Source organism: Geotrypetes seraphini, chromosome 2 (assembly GCF_902459505.1).
Source record: "Geotrypetes seraphini chromosome 2, aGeoSer1.1, whole genome shotgun sequence".
Taxonomy (NCBI): domain Eukaryota; kingdom Metazoa; phylum Chordata; class Amphibia; order Gymnophiona; family Dermophiidae; genus Geotrypetes; species Geotrypetes seraphini.
The window spans coordinates 488,350,790-488,365,404 of NC_047085.1; the positions used below are offsets into that span (position 1 = coordinate 488,350,790).

Sequence of the window (14,615 nt, forward strand, 5' to 3'; positions counted from 1 at the left end):
TTTGGACCCTAACCCGATATTACATAGCATCGCACCAAATTTTTTTGACACATACCTGTCTCTTCTACGGCTACATCCCCTTTTGGGTTGTGCATAAGATACTGAGGACCCGATTCTATAAATCGGTGCCTAGGTTAGGCACTGCTAAACGCCTTAATCGTGGTCGCCCAGCGATGCCTACCTAACCTGTAAAGGACCGAGGACCTTTTGAGTGGTCATGTAAAATGGAACTACCCGCATCGTGACTTATCTCAAAAGTAGCTGCCTCTTGGGAAGTATTTAAATATTTGTTTCAGAGGGGACTGAAAACAATTTTACCATGCACCCCCTACCATGTACTTGCCTTGCTGCTGTTGAGTTTTCCGTAGGTGCAGGATCAACCCACACTAGTTTCAAATCAAAACTGCGGAAGTCAGTCCCCTGAAAAATAATGATAATCTAGCATTTTTGTTAACAGACGTAGAACTTCTGGAGTGCACCATTAGACCCTGAATTTTCCAGCCACCTTTTTCAAGAGTAATGCTATAATGGGGCTAGATATTTAAAAGGATTTGAGAAAGTAGGAAGGCTCCTACACAGTTTAATCCCGCAGAGTGGCCCTACAACTCATGTTTCAGCAGAGCTTAAATAGAACTTGCCACTGAAGGTGTGTAGCACTATCCAGATAGGGGCAGATTCTCAGAAAGCTGCTGAAAGTTAGTTGATGGCAGGTGCCTAGATCGCGCCTACCAGTGACTAACTTCAGGGTTTCAATTGGTTCTAAGTGGCATGATACTTGATTTTGCCATCAAACACCAATTACCATATTTTTTGCTCCATAAGACGTACCTGACCATAAAACGCACCTTAAATTTAGAGGAGGAAAACAAGAAAAAAACCATTCTGAACCAAATTCTCCCTGCCAGGCTCTGCACCCTACCCCACACTCCTTGCCAGGCTCTGCATCCTGTCCCCCTCTGGTGGTCTGGTGGTAGGTAGGGGTAGGGCATAGGGCAGGCAGGGACAAGGCACAGATGTCAAGGCAGATGACTTTTTTAAATGTGCAATGTCACCTCAGTAATAACTATAGAAAAATAGACAAATATAGTGCAAAATATACACAGCTGATATAAATTCTCAAAACTGACACATTTTGATTACAAAATTGAAAATAAAATCATTTTTCCTACCTTTATTGTTTGGTGATTTTTTTTTCTTTCTTTCTTTCCTTCCTCAAACCCAACAATTGTCCCTCCCTCCTTCCTATGTCCCTCTCAATGCCTTCCAGCCTTTGTCCTCTTCCTCCCCCCGTTGTCTGGTGATTTTTTTCTTTCTTTCCTTCCTCAGGCCCAATAATTGTCCCTTCCTCCCTCCATCCTTCCTATGTTCCCCTCACTGCCTTCCAGCCTTTGTCCTCTTCCCCCTCCCCCCAACTCAGGCCCAACAATTGTCCCTTCCTCCCTCCCTCCGGTTCCCCTCACTGCCTTCCACCCTCTGTCCTCTTCCGCCACCCCTCCAAGCCTGCCTGCCTGCCTGATTTAATTACCTCCAGTTGCTGCTACTGTGAGGACACGTCGACGAAGCAGCAGCAGCTGCAGCGGGTGGGTGGGGGGGACTCCTGGCTCAGCAGCACGGCACCCGGAACAGAAGATGTTGCTATTTGCTAGGAAGGGCCAGGCAGGTGGAGCAATTGCACGCCAGCCCAGAAGTCTTACTCCCGACGTCAATTCTGACGTCGGCAAAAAGGTCCGGGCCTTACTTGCCAACATCAGAATTGACGTCAGGGGTAAGGCTTCTGGGCCGGCGGCATGCAATCGCTGCACCCGCCTGACCTTTCCCTTCCTCTACTTTCTGCGGCAGTGAGCAACCAGCAGTGGCGGCGGCGGGTGAGGGGCAAGCAGCGGCGGCAGTCTAAATAAGGTAACGGGGGGGGGGGGGAGATTTGGGTATTCGCTCCATAGGGCGCACCCCTTTTTCCACCCACTTTTTTTTTGGGGGGGGAAGAAAAGCGCATCTTATGGAGCAAAAAATACGGTAAAACTCGGCAAACCAAAAAATTAGGCAACACTAGGCTGCCTCCAGGACCGGCACCTAGGTCCATTACACCTAGTGTCGACTAGTGGAGTTGAAACTCGGAAATGGGCATGTTTAGGGGCAACGCTGGACTTCGGCGTCATCAGGTGATGCTAGCTGCAATTCTGCAAGGACCCTAGGCACCAGAAATGTAGGCCTGCAAAACCCTGGCCTGCATTTCCGGTACCTAGAGTCCTTGCTAGACGCTGGTATCGATTCTGAAAGCAGCGCTGGCTGTGATTGACATGTGGCAGTTTACAGAATCAGCCCCTTAGTGCTGGGATAGTCCATGGAAGAGGTGAGGCAGCACTGGACTTTATCTAGTTAGCAGAGATAGAGTCCACTAATCGGGTTAAGTGCCCAAATAATTTATCATATCATAAAGGCTCTCCTAACTTTATCTGGACAGTTATCTGGGTACCGGTCTGAATAGCTGCTCATACTTGGATAAATTTTGGTGGCCAACTATGACCTGGCTATTCAAAGCTGGTACCCAGATTAGGCCTGGCATTAAATATTTTTCCTTTCAACTACTTCTTGTAAATAAGTTGTACCCTCACTACTTGCATCCTGTAATTCGCGAACTGTCCAGTTTTATTCTGTAATTCGCTTATCCAGTATTTCGCTTTATTCTGTAACTCACTTTACTCTGCAATTCACCTTTTTGTCCAGCTCTATCCTACAATTCGCAGCTTGTCCAACTTTATTCCTTGGGTTGCATACATGAGATCTGTACTACATACTTAAGATTCATATTTTCCTTTTATCTATTTCTTATGTAATAAGTTGTACCCTCGCTTCTTGCATTCTGTAATTCGCTGATTATCCAGCCTTCTTCGATGTGAACTGCCTAGAAGTCATTCGACTGTGGCGGTATAGAAGAATAAAGTTATTATTATTATGTCAAATTCAGCTTGCTTGAATTCATTGACTGCTACGAGCTAAATATGGGAGAGAATGTGCTCGTCTTCAAAGAAATTCTTGTGCTCTCCTTTTCACAAGCTGTGACACTGCATCAGCCTGTCGATCCTTACGATCGTAGAACACGATGCGTTTATCTGTTGATGAGTTACATGTGAGGTGCTGTGTGGTAGTACCAGAGCTATGGCTATTTTGGTGGCAGGGGTGAAGCTTTGGAATAATCTGGTCAGACAATTGAGAATGAATAATAACTCAAGAGTTTTAAAAAAATGATTAAAATCGTCTCTTTTTATAAAAGCTTTTTAAGTGGTTAAGAGACACCGATCTAGACGATATCAATCCCATCAGAGAACAATAGTATTATTCTATTTATAAAATAACAAAAGATACCTTAATACGACCCGCAATTTTCAATCAAAGGAAGCACAAATCTGCCCAAATAATCACATTTTCAACTGCCTCTGAAACGGAAGCTAATTTAAGTCCACTGACTCCGACTCATCCTCTTAGGGCTCCTTTTACTAAGGTGCGCTAGCGTTTTTAACGCACGCACAAGATTAGCGCACGCTAGCCGAAAAATTACTGCCTGCTTAAAAGGAGGTGGTAGCGGCTAGCGTGCATGGCATTTTAGCGTGTGCTATGCGTGCGCTAAAACCGCTAGCGTGCCTTTGTAAAAGGAGACTTAAGATTCAGAATGTGTCTTTATGGTCTATGGGACGACCTAATCCCTTGTAGAGGTCTTGGTGATATGGTTTCTGTCCTCAGAGGAGGAAGACTCAGAAAACAAATATCTATTTTACACAGAATGGAGGTTTCAGTACATTATCCGCTGGATTCAGTAAACGGCACTCAAAATTCATGACTTGTTTCATCTCTGGCTCACCTGAAGAAGGATTAGTAGATCATCAAAGAGAAGGACCCTCTCAAACTTTCCTGTACTAATGGAGACTGGAACATATTTGCTGTCTTCCTGTAGCCGGCGCTCAGGAACACACAAGGAACTCTGTAAAAAGCAAAGAACAAGCTTTCACAGACTCATTCAGGAAAAAATATTTGGAACACTGGAAACAGCCACAGAGTAAGCGAACTGAGAGCCTTTAAAGGGCAGTTTCAACGACTTTGTGCCACACACAACCGAGATAATAATAATAATTTTATTTTTATATAACGCCCTACCTCATAGTTCTAGGTGGTTCACATACAGTACTAAAGATATACAAACAGTAAGTAAAAGTGCAAAATCTAAAAACAACTAAAATTATACAATAATTGAATAAAATACATTCGCGAAAATAGATAGATAATCCTTAAAAAGTACGACTGTAAAATCAATGTGGAAATTTCCAATCCATATTCTGAAACATCAATTTACAAACTTTTCGAATAAATCAGTTTTCAATAGTTTCCTAAAGGACATGTATGAATGTGCCTGAGAAATAACAGAACTTAGCCATGAATCCATTTTACCTGCCGGAAAACCAAGCAATTTATCAAAGAATCTCTTGTAACGACAAGGCTTAATAATAAATATTGCCCTCGAGTTATTCTTTTAAGCTTATATCTTTCAAAACACAGAGACAAGTAATTAGGAGCCATACCAAACAGTACTTTGAAACTGGTGCAACCGAATTTAAACAGTACTCCAGCCTCAAATGGCAACCAATGCAACTGTTTGTAGGATGAAGTAACATGATCATGTTTTTTTAGCCAAAAAATTAAACGGACTGCCGTATTCTATATAAAATCAACTTTAGGAGCACTTAAGAAGACTCCACATTGGGTTCCCTGAGGAAGAGATCGAAACGGGACCACGTCGGGACCCCCCTAAGTTACTTTTGAGGTAAGTGGCTTGTTTATTCCACTGAGCACAGCCCGTTTATAGTTGTACAAGTTTAAAAGTAACAGCAAAGCTAAAAGAAAAAATAGCAAAAAAACAAACGTAACCATATGCGATACAGTACTCCTCCGAAATTCACAGGGGTTATGTTCTAGGAGTGATTGCAAATTTTGAAAAACCGCAAATGCTGGATGCGCTACAAAAATGGAGTGGAAGAAGCTTTTGGATCCGGGAGCCTGGTGCGCCTGGGAGAGTTTCTGCTGCTTTATCTTTATTATTTATAAACATTTGGTATGCTGCTAATCGGCATAGTAGTTTAGAAAAATAGTTTGTATAGAAAGGAACGAGAAAAAAGCAAATCGAAGAGTAGAAGCAGGTCAGGTTTTACTTTTTGCTCCCAGGAGGAGACTCAGGCCTCACTGTGGTTGGCTGTCACTCCCTGGCCGAATCCCATCGCAGCAGGTCTAGTCTGTTGTGACTCCCCACTCCCACCCCCACCCCGTCCCAACCTGTTTCTGCGTACTACGGTCAGCTCCAAACATACCCAGCACTGCCCAGAATCACTGGAGCAACGGAGAAGTAAATACTTAATAAAAAAAAATTCAATTCACATTTGATTAGGCTACCCGAGGACTGAGGTCTCGGGCAGATCGTACCTGAGATCCAAGCTACTGCGGAGCAAGTCCTGCGTGAAACTTCGCACATCACACACAGTATTACCACTACCACAGATCCCGTCAGTCGCAGCCATCCATCCCAGTTTTCAAAAAGGAGAACGTGACACACCATCAGTCGTTAAAAAATTGCGGAGGGAAAAAACGCAAATGACAGAGTCCGCAAATTCTAAACTGCAAATTTGCAGGGGTATTCTGTACTGGATGGTAAGCTCCGCGATGGGGTATAAAGCCCCACAGAGCTTCATATCTCTGAGCATATGAGAAGAATATGTGAGGTATAACATCTATGGATGAAATATAGCTGCATTCAATGTATGAGTGAGATTGTTATCTTTTGTAGAAAGAGAAAAACAGGCACACCTCCTCCGAGCAGTGGCATAATAAGGGGAAGGTGGGGGGGGGTGCAGTCTGCCCCAGACACTGTCTTGGTGGGGGTGCCAGGACCCACCCCCTCCTTCCCACTCTTCTTCCCCCCACTGCATGTACGTCTTCACTTCCCCTCCCCCCCCACCATACCTCTCTCTTCGACAGCATGACCAGCAACTCCAACCTGCTGCTCATGCCAGCATCAGTTCTGCCTCTGATGTCACTTCAGGGTCCCACGTCTAGGGAGTGACGTCATTGGAGAGCTGATGCAGGCAGCAAGTTGGTGATGCTGCTCACGCTGGGAAAGTTAAAGAGGTACGGGGGAAGGGAAGGTGCGAGTGTGCGTGGCAGAGGAGGAAGGGAAGGAACAGGGGGGAGGAGAACAGGAAAGAGCAGAGGGGGAGGAGGAAGGGAAGGAGCAGGAAGGGAGGAGGAAGGGAAGAAGCAGAGGGGAGGAGAAAGGGAAGGAGGAGGAAGGGAAGGAGCAAAGGGGGAGGAGGAAGGAAAGGAGCAGAGGGGGAGGAGGAAGGGAAGGAGCAGAGGGGGAGGAGGAAGGGAAAGAGCAGAGGGGGAGGAGGAAGGGAACAAGCAGAGGGGGAGGAGGAAGGGAAGCAGAGGGGAGGAGGAAGGGAAAGAGCAGAGGGGGAGGAGGAAGGGAACAAGCAGAGGGGGAGGAGGAAGGGAAGAAGCAGAGGGGAGGAGGAAGGGAAGAAGCAGAGGGGGAGGAGGAAGGGAAGAAGCAGAGGGGGAGGAGGAAGGGAAGGAGCGGGGGGAGGAGGAAGGGAAGGAGCAGAGGGGGAGGAAGAAGGGAAAGAGCAGAGGGGAGGAGGAAGGAAAGGAGCAGGGGGGAGGAGGAAGGGAAGGAGCAGGGGGGGAGTGAGCAGAGAAGAGGGTGGGGGAGGGATGCCATCACCCTGGCGCCTCTCACCCTCGCTATGCTACTGGATCTGAGGCAGGCATAATGGACTAGATTCAGTAAATGGTGCTAAAAAAAGGGGGCTGCAAAAAATCCACCCGGAGCACTATTCCATAGTGCATAGGCCCTGATTCTATAAAAGATACCTGCCGTTAGGTGTCTAGATCGGTGCTCTAGCCCAGGTCCTCCCAGCTCCCCAGGCAATTCCGGTCCTCGAGAGCCAGAGCTGGAGCCAGGTCAAGTTTTCAGGATATCCACAATGAATATGTATGAGATGGATTTGCATGCACTGCCTCCTTAAGATGCAAATCTATCTCACGCATATTTATTGTGGATATCCTGAAAACCTGACCTGGCTCCAGCTCTCGAGGACCGGATTGCCTACCCCTACTCTAGCCAATCTAGGCACCTAACTTTTTTAAAGTTGATAATTGAAAGTGATGATAATTGAAAGTTGATAATTTAAGTGATGATAATTGAAAGCATCATTAAAAACCAATTTAAAAAAATTAATTAGCCAGTAGGGTTAACTTGTTAGGCATCTAATACCGAGGTGCCTAACGGCAAGTAGGCATAGTTGGGGGCAGACTTGATGTGTGGTTTCGCTGAGGCACATTCGTTTTGGCCATGAAAACCCTGGCTTAAATGGCAGTGCACCTAAGGATCTAACACCTACCGGCAGCGCTAGACGGATCGACAACCGTGCCAAATGGCACCTAGAAGTTATAGAATCAGGGTCTGAGAGCCTGTTACTCAGGAGAGGATCAAAGATGCTATGCCAACAACATTCATAGTAAATTTTGTTCTTGACCTGGACAGGGACTTAATTTTGAAGACATTTTTTTCCGCAATATAGATATTATTTTTGAATTGTTAGACCTGTGTATTTCCAAAAGTGGCATGAGTAACTCAAAAAAGGAACCTCCTCCTCCCCAAATTTTTGGAGTTAAGAGAAAAACAGGCACACCTCCTCCGAGCAGTGGCATAATAAGGGGAAGGTGGGGGGGGGTGCAGTCTGCCCCAGACACTGTCTTGGTGGGGGTGCCAGGACCCACCCCCTCCTTCCCACTCTTCTTCCCCCCACTGCATGTACGTCTTCACTTCCCCTCCCCCCCCACCATACCTCTCTCTTCGACAGCATGACCAGCAACTCTAGACTCTAGAGGTTAAGATTTAGGCAATTATTTTGGTTGAATTTCCTATAGAATTGTTAGATTAGAGTCAGTTAGATATGGTATATTTTTATGAACCAGCTCATCTAAGTGCTTTCTTTTTTTATCTTCTAAAAGTAGTAGTTCATCGAGAGTTCTTGATCATCCATCTATGACTTCTACAGCCTGATATTTAGTGATTCTTCTCTTTAGCAGTATCTGCATATTGTAATAGGTACAAGGGGCATTCAATAATTTATCAGTAGGAAAGAAAAGCATTTTCAAAAATTTTTTGTTTATTTTTCATTATAATCCCCTGATAGCACTTCATTCACTTTTCCTGCAGTGACTTCAACCCCCTTGAAAAGAATTCTTCTGTTTGACCTTCAAACCAGGACATTACAGCTTCCTTGACGTCTTCCTTGACCGCTGTTCAAAACTTTGAACAGGAAATAGTCCGAGGGAGCCAGGTCAGGACTGTAGGGTGGATGGTTCAGCTGCTGAAACCCACATTCTCGGATGGCAGCCTGTGACTGTCGTGACGTGCACAGGTGCATTGTCATGAAAAATCAGCATGCCTGTTGTGAGCTTTTCTTGTCTTTTCTCCTTGATTGACTCATGCAAAGCAATCATTGTGTTGGCGTAACTCTCCCTGGTTCTGGTTGTCTTGTGTTGCATGAACTCCAAAAGCAAAAGTACTTCATCATCTCAGAAGACAGCTGCCATGAGTTTGCCTGCAGATTTTTCTGGCTTGAACTATTTTGGGGTGAGGGAATGACTTGTGCTGCCACTACATTGACTCCATTTTGAACTCAGATCTCTGTGATAGACCCAAGTCTCATCTCCAGTCACCAAACAATGAAAAAAATTCACTTAGTCATCACGGAGCATCTCCAAGGTATCCAGACAGCACTCGTGGCCTTCTGACATGGCATCAGCATTCTTGGAACCCATCTTGTACTAATTTTGGACATGCCCAAATTTTCATGAATTATTTTCCAAATTGTTCCTGCCGAGATGCCCATTTCTTCAGCTATTTGCAAAACCTTAATTTGTCTGTCTGACAAAATTAAATTTTCAACTTCCTTACACATTTCTGTGGAAGTTGCTTCCACAGGCTGCCCGGTGTGAGGGTCATCTTCAATAGACTCTCTACCCCATTTAAACTGCTTGCTCCAAAATTTTACTTTGTAGGATGATGCGGCAAATTCACCATAAACCGCAGTCCTGCATTCATGGATCTCCTTCGGCTTTGTCTCTTCTTTTGTGAGAAATGTTATCAGTGCTCCAAATTTAGCAGTTTCTTACTTGATTCGTATGAAGACTCTCCTGACATCCTGTCTCTTGGAATGTTAGACTCACACTGAAACATGTCACAACATGCTCAGAATTGTTTCAACACACTTACTACTTTCGGTCTTACTCAGGTAGATAAAATTATTGAACGCCCCTTGTATTACATGCTAAAAGTTTTGTGTGCAGATCTTTATAGAATAACTTTTAGCTTGATACTCAATTTTTGGAAGTCGATATGGGGACAGATTAATGCTATACCTGAGGCATCAATTCCATTGACATATGAGGTAGTCATATGTGGGACAATACTACATCTGAAGCTCTCATTTGACAGATATAAAAGTTGGCTTTTCCTTATTATGACCGGGGTAGCCATGCAAATGGTTACTCGCAATTGGAAGAACTGGGATCGCCTTTTGGTGGGCAAATTTATGTTTACGTTATAGATTTGAAAAGATGAATGTGGATATGCTGGGGCATAGTAAGAGATTTAAGTTAATTTGGGGCCCTTTGATATCTTTTATGGATTCATTATAGTTGTCTTTTCCTTTATTTCTGTTGGTATAATGCACACACACTCAGGGGGAGGGAGGACTGGAGGGGGTATTTCTTTTATATGGTTCGATTCCCTTATGAAATATTAGTTGGGTGGGTTTTTTTTTAAAGTATGGATTTTGATTGATTATAAATGCATATATGATTAATATTTTTTGTCTAGATACTGTATTGCATTTTTGTTAGATTTAGAAACTCAATAAAGATTAAAAAAAAAGAATAGCCTTTAGCAAGATTCCCATGCAAATCCAAAATGTTGCCAATTAACACCAATATCTGATTGTTATCACCCAATTACCCTTGTTAGCCCTATTTAATAGAAATAAAAGGAGCTTCTCTGGCATGCAGTTCACTGAAATAGCCACATCTCTTTGCTACTGCCCAAGACACGGTCAAAATAATAGTCATGATTTCTGATTAGAGAATATTTATGGAATAATAGTTAACCCTTTAATTGGCAGATGGTGAAACAGCTGCTTTACGTAAATGGGAGCCCGAGACCTTGTGTCGACGGGCGTAAGGTAACGCGGGGCTGGTAGAGCCCTCGTGTTACCCGTAGGCGGGTTAGTGTAGTTGGGGGGAGGGCAAAAAGAAACAGGCAGGGATAGGGTAGAGAGACTGTCAAAAAAAAGAAGTTCGAATTCATTGGTGGAATGGCGCAGGGCAAGGCTTTAAAGCCGGGACCCTGGAGGACTCAACTCCTCCTGAGGTCCTCCAGGGTGTTTTTTTCCCGCTCTCCTGCCCTTTGTTGAGTGAGGCTGTTGTAGTTTGTGGGGAGCTTCTGGGTCAGGAGGCTCATCAGGCGATGAACGTTGGGCCGGCGGGGAGCCGTGCCCGGTGGGTCAGGTGACCCGGAAAAGGGGCATGAGGGACATGCCACCCCCCCTCTGACTCTTGCCGTGGTTGAGGGAATAAATTAAGCCATTCGGTAGCTCGGGAGGAGCTCTCTATACAATGTTCATTATGTTTATGAAGTTAAGCTTTGTTATGTGTTTGTTAATAAACTGAGCTGCGGCTGATTGTACCAACCAGAAGACTCCTTAGTGTTTTTTGGGGAGTTAAGAAGGTGGGTAAGGAAGTGGGGTTGTATTTGTATATATGTATATACATATATATATATATTTTCAAATAAATACATATATATATATATATATATATATATATATATATATATATATATATATATATATATATATATATATATATATATATATATACACACAGACAGAAGGGTCTATCCAGATCCCGCTGTTACTTGATGTTGAATGAGAGCAACAGTGCCAAGTAACAGACATTTGGAGATGCAGATTGCCCATAAGAGCCATAGAAAACGCATGTTGCTTCAGAGCAACAATGCCAAATAAAGGGTTAAACTCTGTGGTCAGCTATTTTTTTTATACCCTGCCCCGTGACATTTTAAATCTGGATAGAGTGGGCAGCACCACTATTTATGTAGATGCCATATTCCATCCACTACTGAGAACCTTTGCCTCTGTCCACATTACGCTATATACTGCCCATATAATATGCGGGGAGAGGGCAGAGGAGGCATGCCTGTAATCATTTTCAGTGGCATGATCCAAATAGTGCTGCTGAAAATCAACAGATGACCTCGGACAGTGGAATTTATCTAGGCAGAAGGTGCTGCTTCCTGGTTAAGTACATTGGACTATTGGGCTTTTGGCATGTATAAAAGCTCTTGCTTACTCTGAAGTGCAGAGGGAATCCTTCATTCCAGCCTGTACCACTCATCATTTGAAAGTTAAGCCGAATGTCTGACTTACCACTAATTTGCTTCCTAAAGAGCCCCAGAGAATCTTAGTGAGTGAAGCTTCATCCAGAGACTGACCGATGAAATTCTGCAGCTTCACATAGAGATTAAGTGCATCTGACACTAGATTCTTCTCATCGATCTTTCACGAACAGCAGAATATGCATAAAAAAGAAGCAGAAGAAATTTACAGTGTACAGGAGAAACACAGTAGCACAAAGAAAAATTATAGAACACACAGAAAGTTTGGAATGAGTGAGCAGTGACATCATTACTTGGGTGAATCTCTTCATAAAGAAGGTTAATAAATCCCACACACACTTTTTCTTTACAAAACTGTAGCGTGATTTTTAGCGCTGGCTGCAGTGGTAACAGCTCCGACGCACACAGAATTCCTATGAGTGTCGGAGCTGTTACCGCCGCTAAAAACTGCACTGCGGTTTTGTAAAAAGGGGAAGGGGTAAAAAAAATTACTGATGTGTCCACTCTCGGCCACCTAATGAACTGCTTGATTTGAATGTCACTGTGTGGATATGCCATCAATTTAAACATTTTGCTAGGAAAAAGAGGGTAATAAGATGATCAAAAAGTTCTTTGTTCCAAGAACAATGCTAATTGCTAGAACTTGCAAACTGATCAGTACACAATTGGTTTGCTTAGTGAATCTAGCCCTATGTCTTTGCATTGTTGTGGTGGATTGACCGGCTTATTTCCGTGATCTGCTGGGTTAGTTCTGATTTAATGATACAATGCAGAGAGTGTCACTGAATAACAATGAGCTAAATATATTGAAAATGCGTTTGTGAAATTCAGTTATAAGCAGGGATTCATCCAGACCACATATACCTAGAAATAGCTGACATACTAAAAATCAAAAAAGATGGAAAGGAGAAAAATAAACCTCAATTGAGGGCAGTTGGGACTACACAAGTACCCAACCCTCCACTCATCATCACGGGTTTATAAAAAACTCCAAAACATGTATAAATAATCAATTCTCACGTTTTTCATTCATACAAAATCTTCTTTTTGTTATTTTCTCAAAGTCTTTTTTATAAATTCAATGTGAGTGTCAAGCAGTAGAAGGCCCGAATCCCAAACTTAACCATATTACTTGGCGAGGACTACAGCTGAATGCAATAAGTGTAAGCAGTTTTTAGAGATATAAAGCATACATATGGAATTATGAACAAATACACTCATCTGAAATCGAAGGTTTTCACCAAAGGCTTCCAATTCAAAATCCCGACAGAAAAGACTTTCTGTTTCGCCCAGCAAGGGCTACTTCAGGGGAAAAGTGCCAACTCAAATATCTCTCTGCTTCTTATTATCTGCTGGTGGTAAAGCCGACTCCTCTCAAGATAGTACTGGGACTGAGAGACGCGCCCGGCTCGAATAAAAACACGAACCGGGCGTCATGGCGTCATCATCTACGTGATGCACGATAGGCTAAACACAAGCACTTCTGTCAAGCTCCCCAATAGACCACAAAAGGGACGTTAAAGGTAAATTTCAGAGAAACGGCTGCCATTCAAAGGCTGTGTTTAAGCCGAATGGCTCTAAAGTTTGTAAACGACTAATCCATTGTTGTTCCTTCTGCCATAACATTCTTCTGCTGTCCCCTCTTCTCTGAGTCGGTCGCAATTTCTCAATGACCCAACATTTTAAATTCTCGAACTTGTGGCCAAATTGAGTGCAATGAGCAACTATCGGAGCTGTTAATTTCAAAGTATTCAAACAGCTTTTATGTTCAGTAATTCTAATGGTTAACGTCCGTGATGTTTGACCTATATATAAACGGTCACATGGACATTGGATGGCATATATTGTATTCACAGATTGACATGAGGTTGCATGATGTAAAACAATGCTCTTGCCATCACTAGGATTGATGAAACAGGAAATCGTCAACATTATGTCACAATTTGAACCATGGCCACAAGGTCTGTGACCTTTCTGAATATTGTTTAACTCTTCTCCTGTAAAATCTTCCTTAGACGTATGACAAAGCAAATCGCTTAAATTTTTGTTTCTTGATTGTGAGAAAATAAATCTTTTGTTTTCAAAACAAGGAAGCGTTTTTAATAGGGGAAGGTGTTTTTTGTATTTCTTGATCACTTGTGATGACATACGAGTTTGTTTAATCACACATGGAATTATGACGTCATCTGAATGAGGTTTTTTATAATCTAACAATGTTTCCCTAGGATTATGTAACGCACGTTTTTTGGCTCGTTTTACTATGTTTTTAGGATAATCTCTTGACAATAATTTTTGTTCCAATATCTTTGCTTCTTGAGTAAATTTATCTTTGGTGTTACAAATACGACGATATCTAAGGAATTGCGCAAAAGGAATACTATTTTTGAGATGAATAGGATGCATGCTGTTAAATTTAAGCAACGTGTTTCTATCTGTTTTTTTGCGATAGACTGAAGTTTCAATATACTGATCTTTCTTCTGGATTTCCACATCTAAAAAACTGATGTTCTCCATACTGTATGTCATGGTAAATTTAATGGAATGATGGCACTGATTTATTTTATCATTAAATTCTATGAGTTGTTGTATAGTCCCCAACCAAATGATAAAAATATCGTCAATAAATCTCCACCATTTCAAAACCTGGTGAAATTCTGGCATGATGTAAATCAGAGTTTCTTCAAACCATGACATATACAAATTCGCAATTGTTGGGGCGAATGAAGCACCCATTGCTATCCCAGACAGTTGCTTAAAAAATTCACCATTGAAAATAAAATAATTATTTTTCAATGCTATTTCACAAAGATCCTTCAAAAACTTCGTGTGTGTATTATCTTGACCAAATTGCGAATTCCATAAAGCTTCCAATACTACAAGAGCTTCTTCCTGCGGGATGCTCGTATATAATGAACACACATCAAATGTGGCCATAATGCACTCCGTAGGTAATGCAGATTCTAACTCCTTAAGTAATTTTAAAAAATGTGTGGTATCCTGTAAATATGATTTGATAGTTTTCAAAAAAACCTGTAATTGTATATCTATGTATTTACTTGTTCTTTCCAATAGTGAATCCCGTGCTGATACT

General features: G+C 42.6%; 1 protein-coding gene across 1 annotated transcript in view; it reads right to left on the reverse strand.

Moving 5' to 3' along the window:
* Positions 1–14,615, reverse strand: part of ALS2CL (ALS2 C-terminal like) — a 199,293-nt gene that overhangs the window by 89,717 nt on the left and 94,961 nt on the right. The window contains exons 7-9 of the mRNA XM_033931834.1: positions 11,556–11,684; positions 3,857–3,976; positions 344–420 (exon numbers count right to left, since the gene is read on the reverse strand). Of these exons, the coding sequence (XP_033787725.1) occupies positions 344–420; positions 3,857–3,976; positions 11,556–11,684 (326 nt within the window). The remainder of the gene's footprint in view (positions 1–343; positions 421–3,856; positions 3,977–11,555; positions 11,685–14,615) is intronic.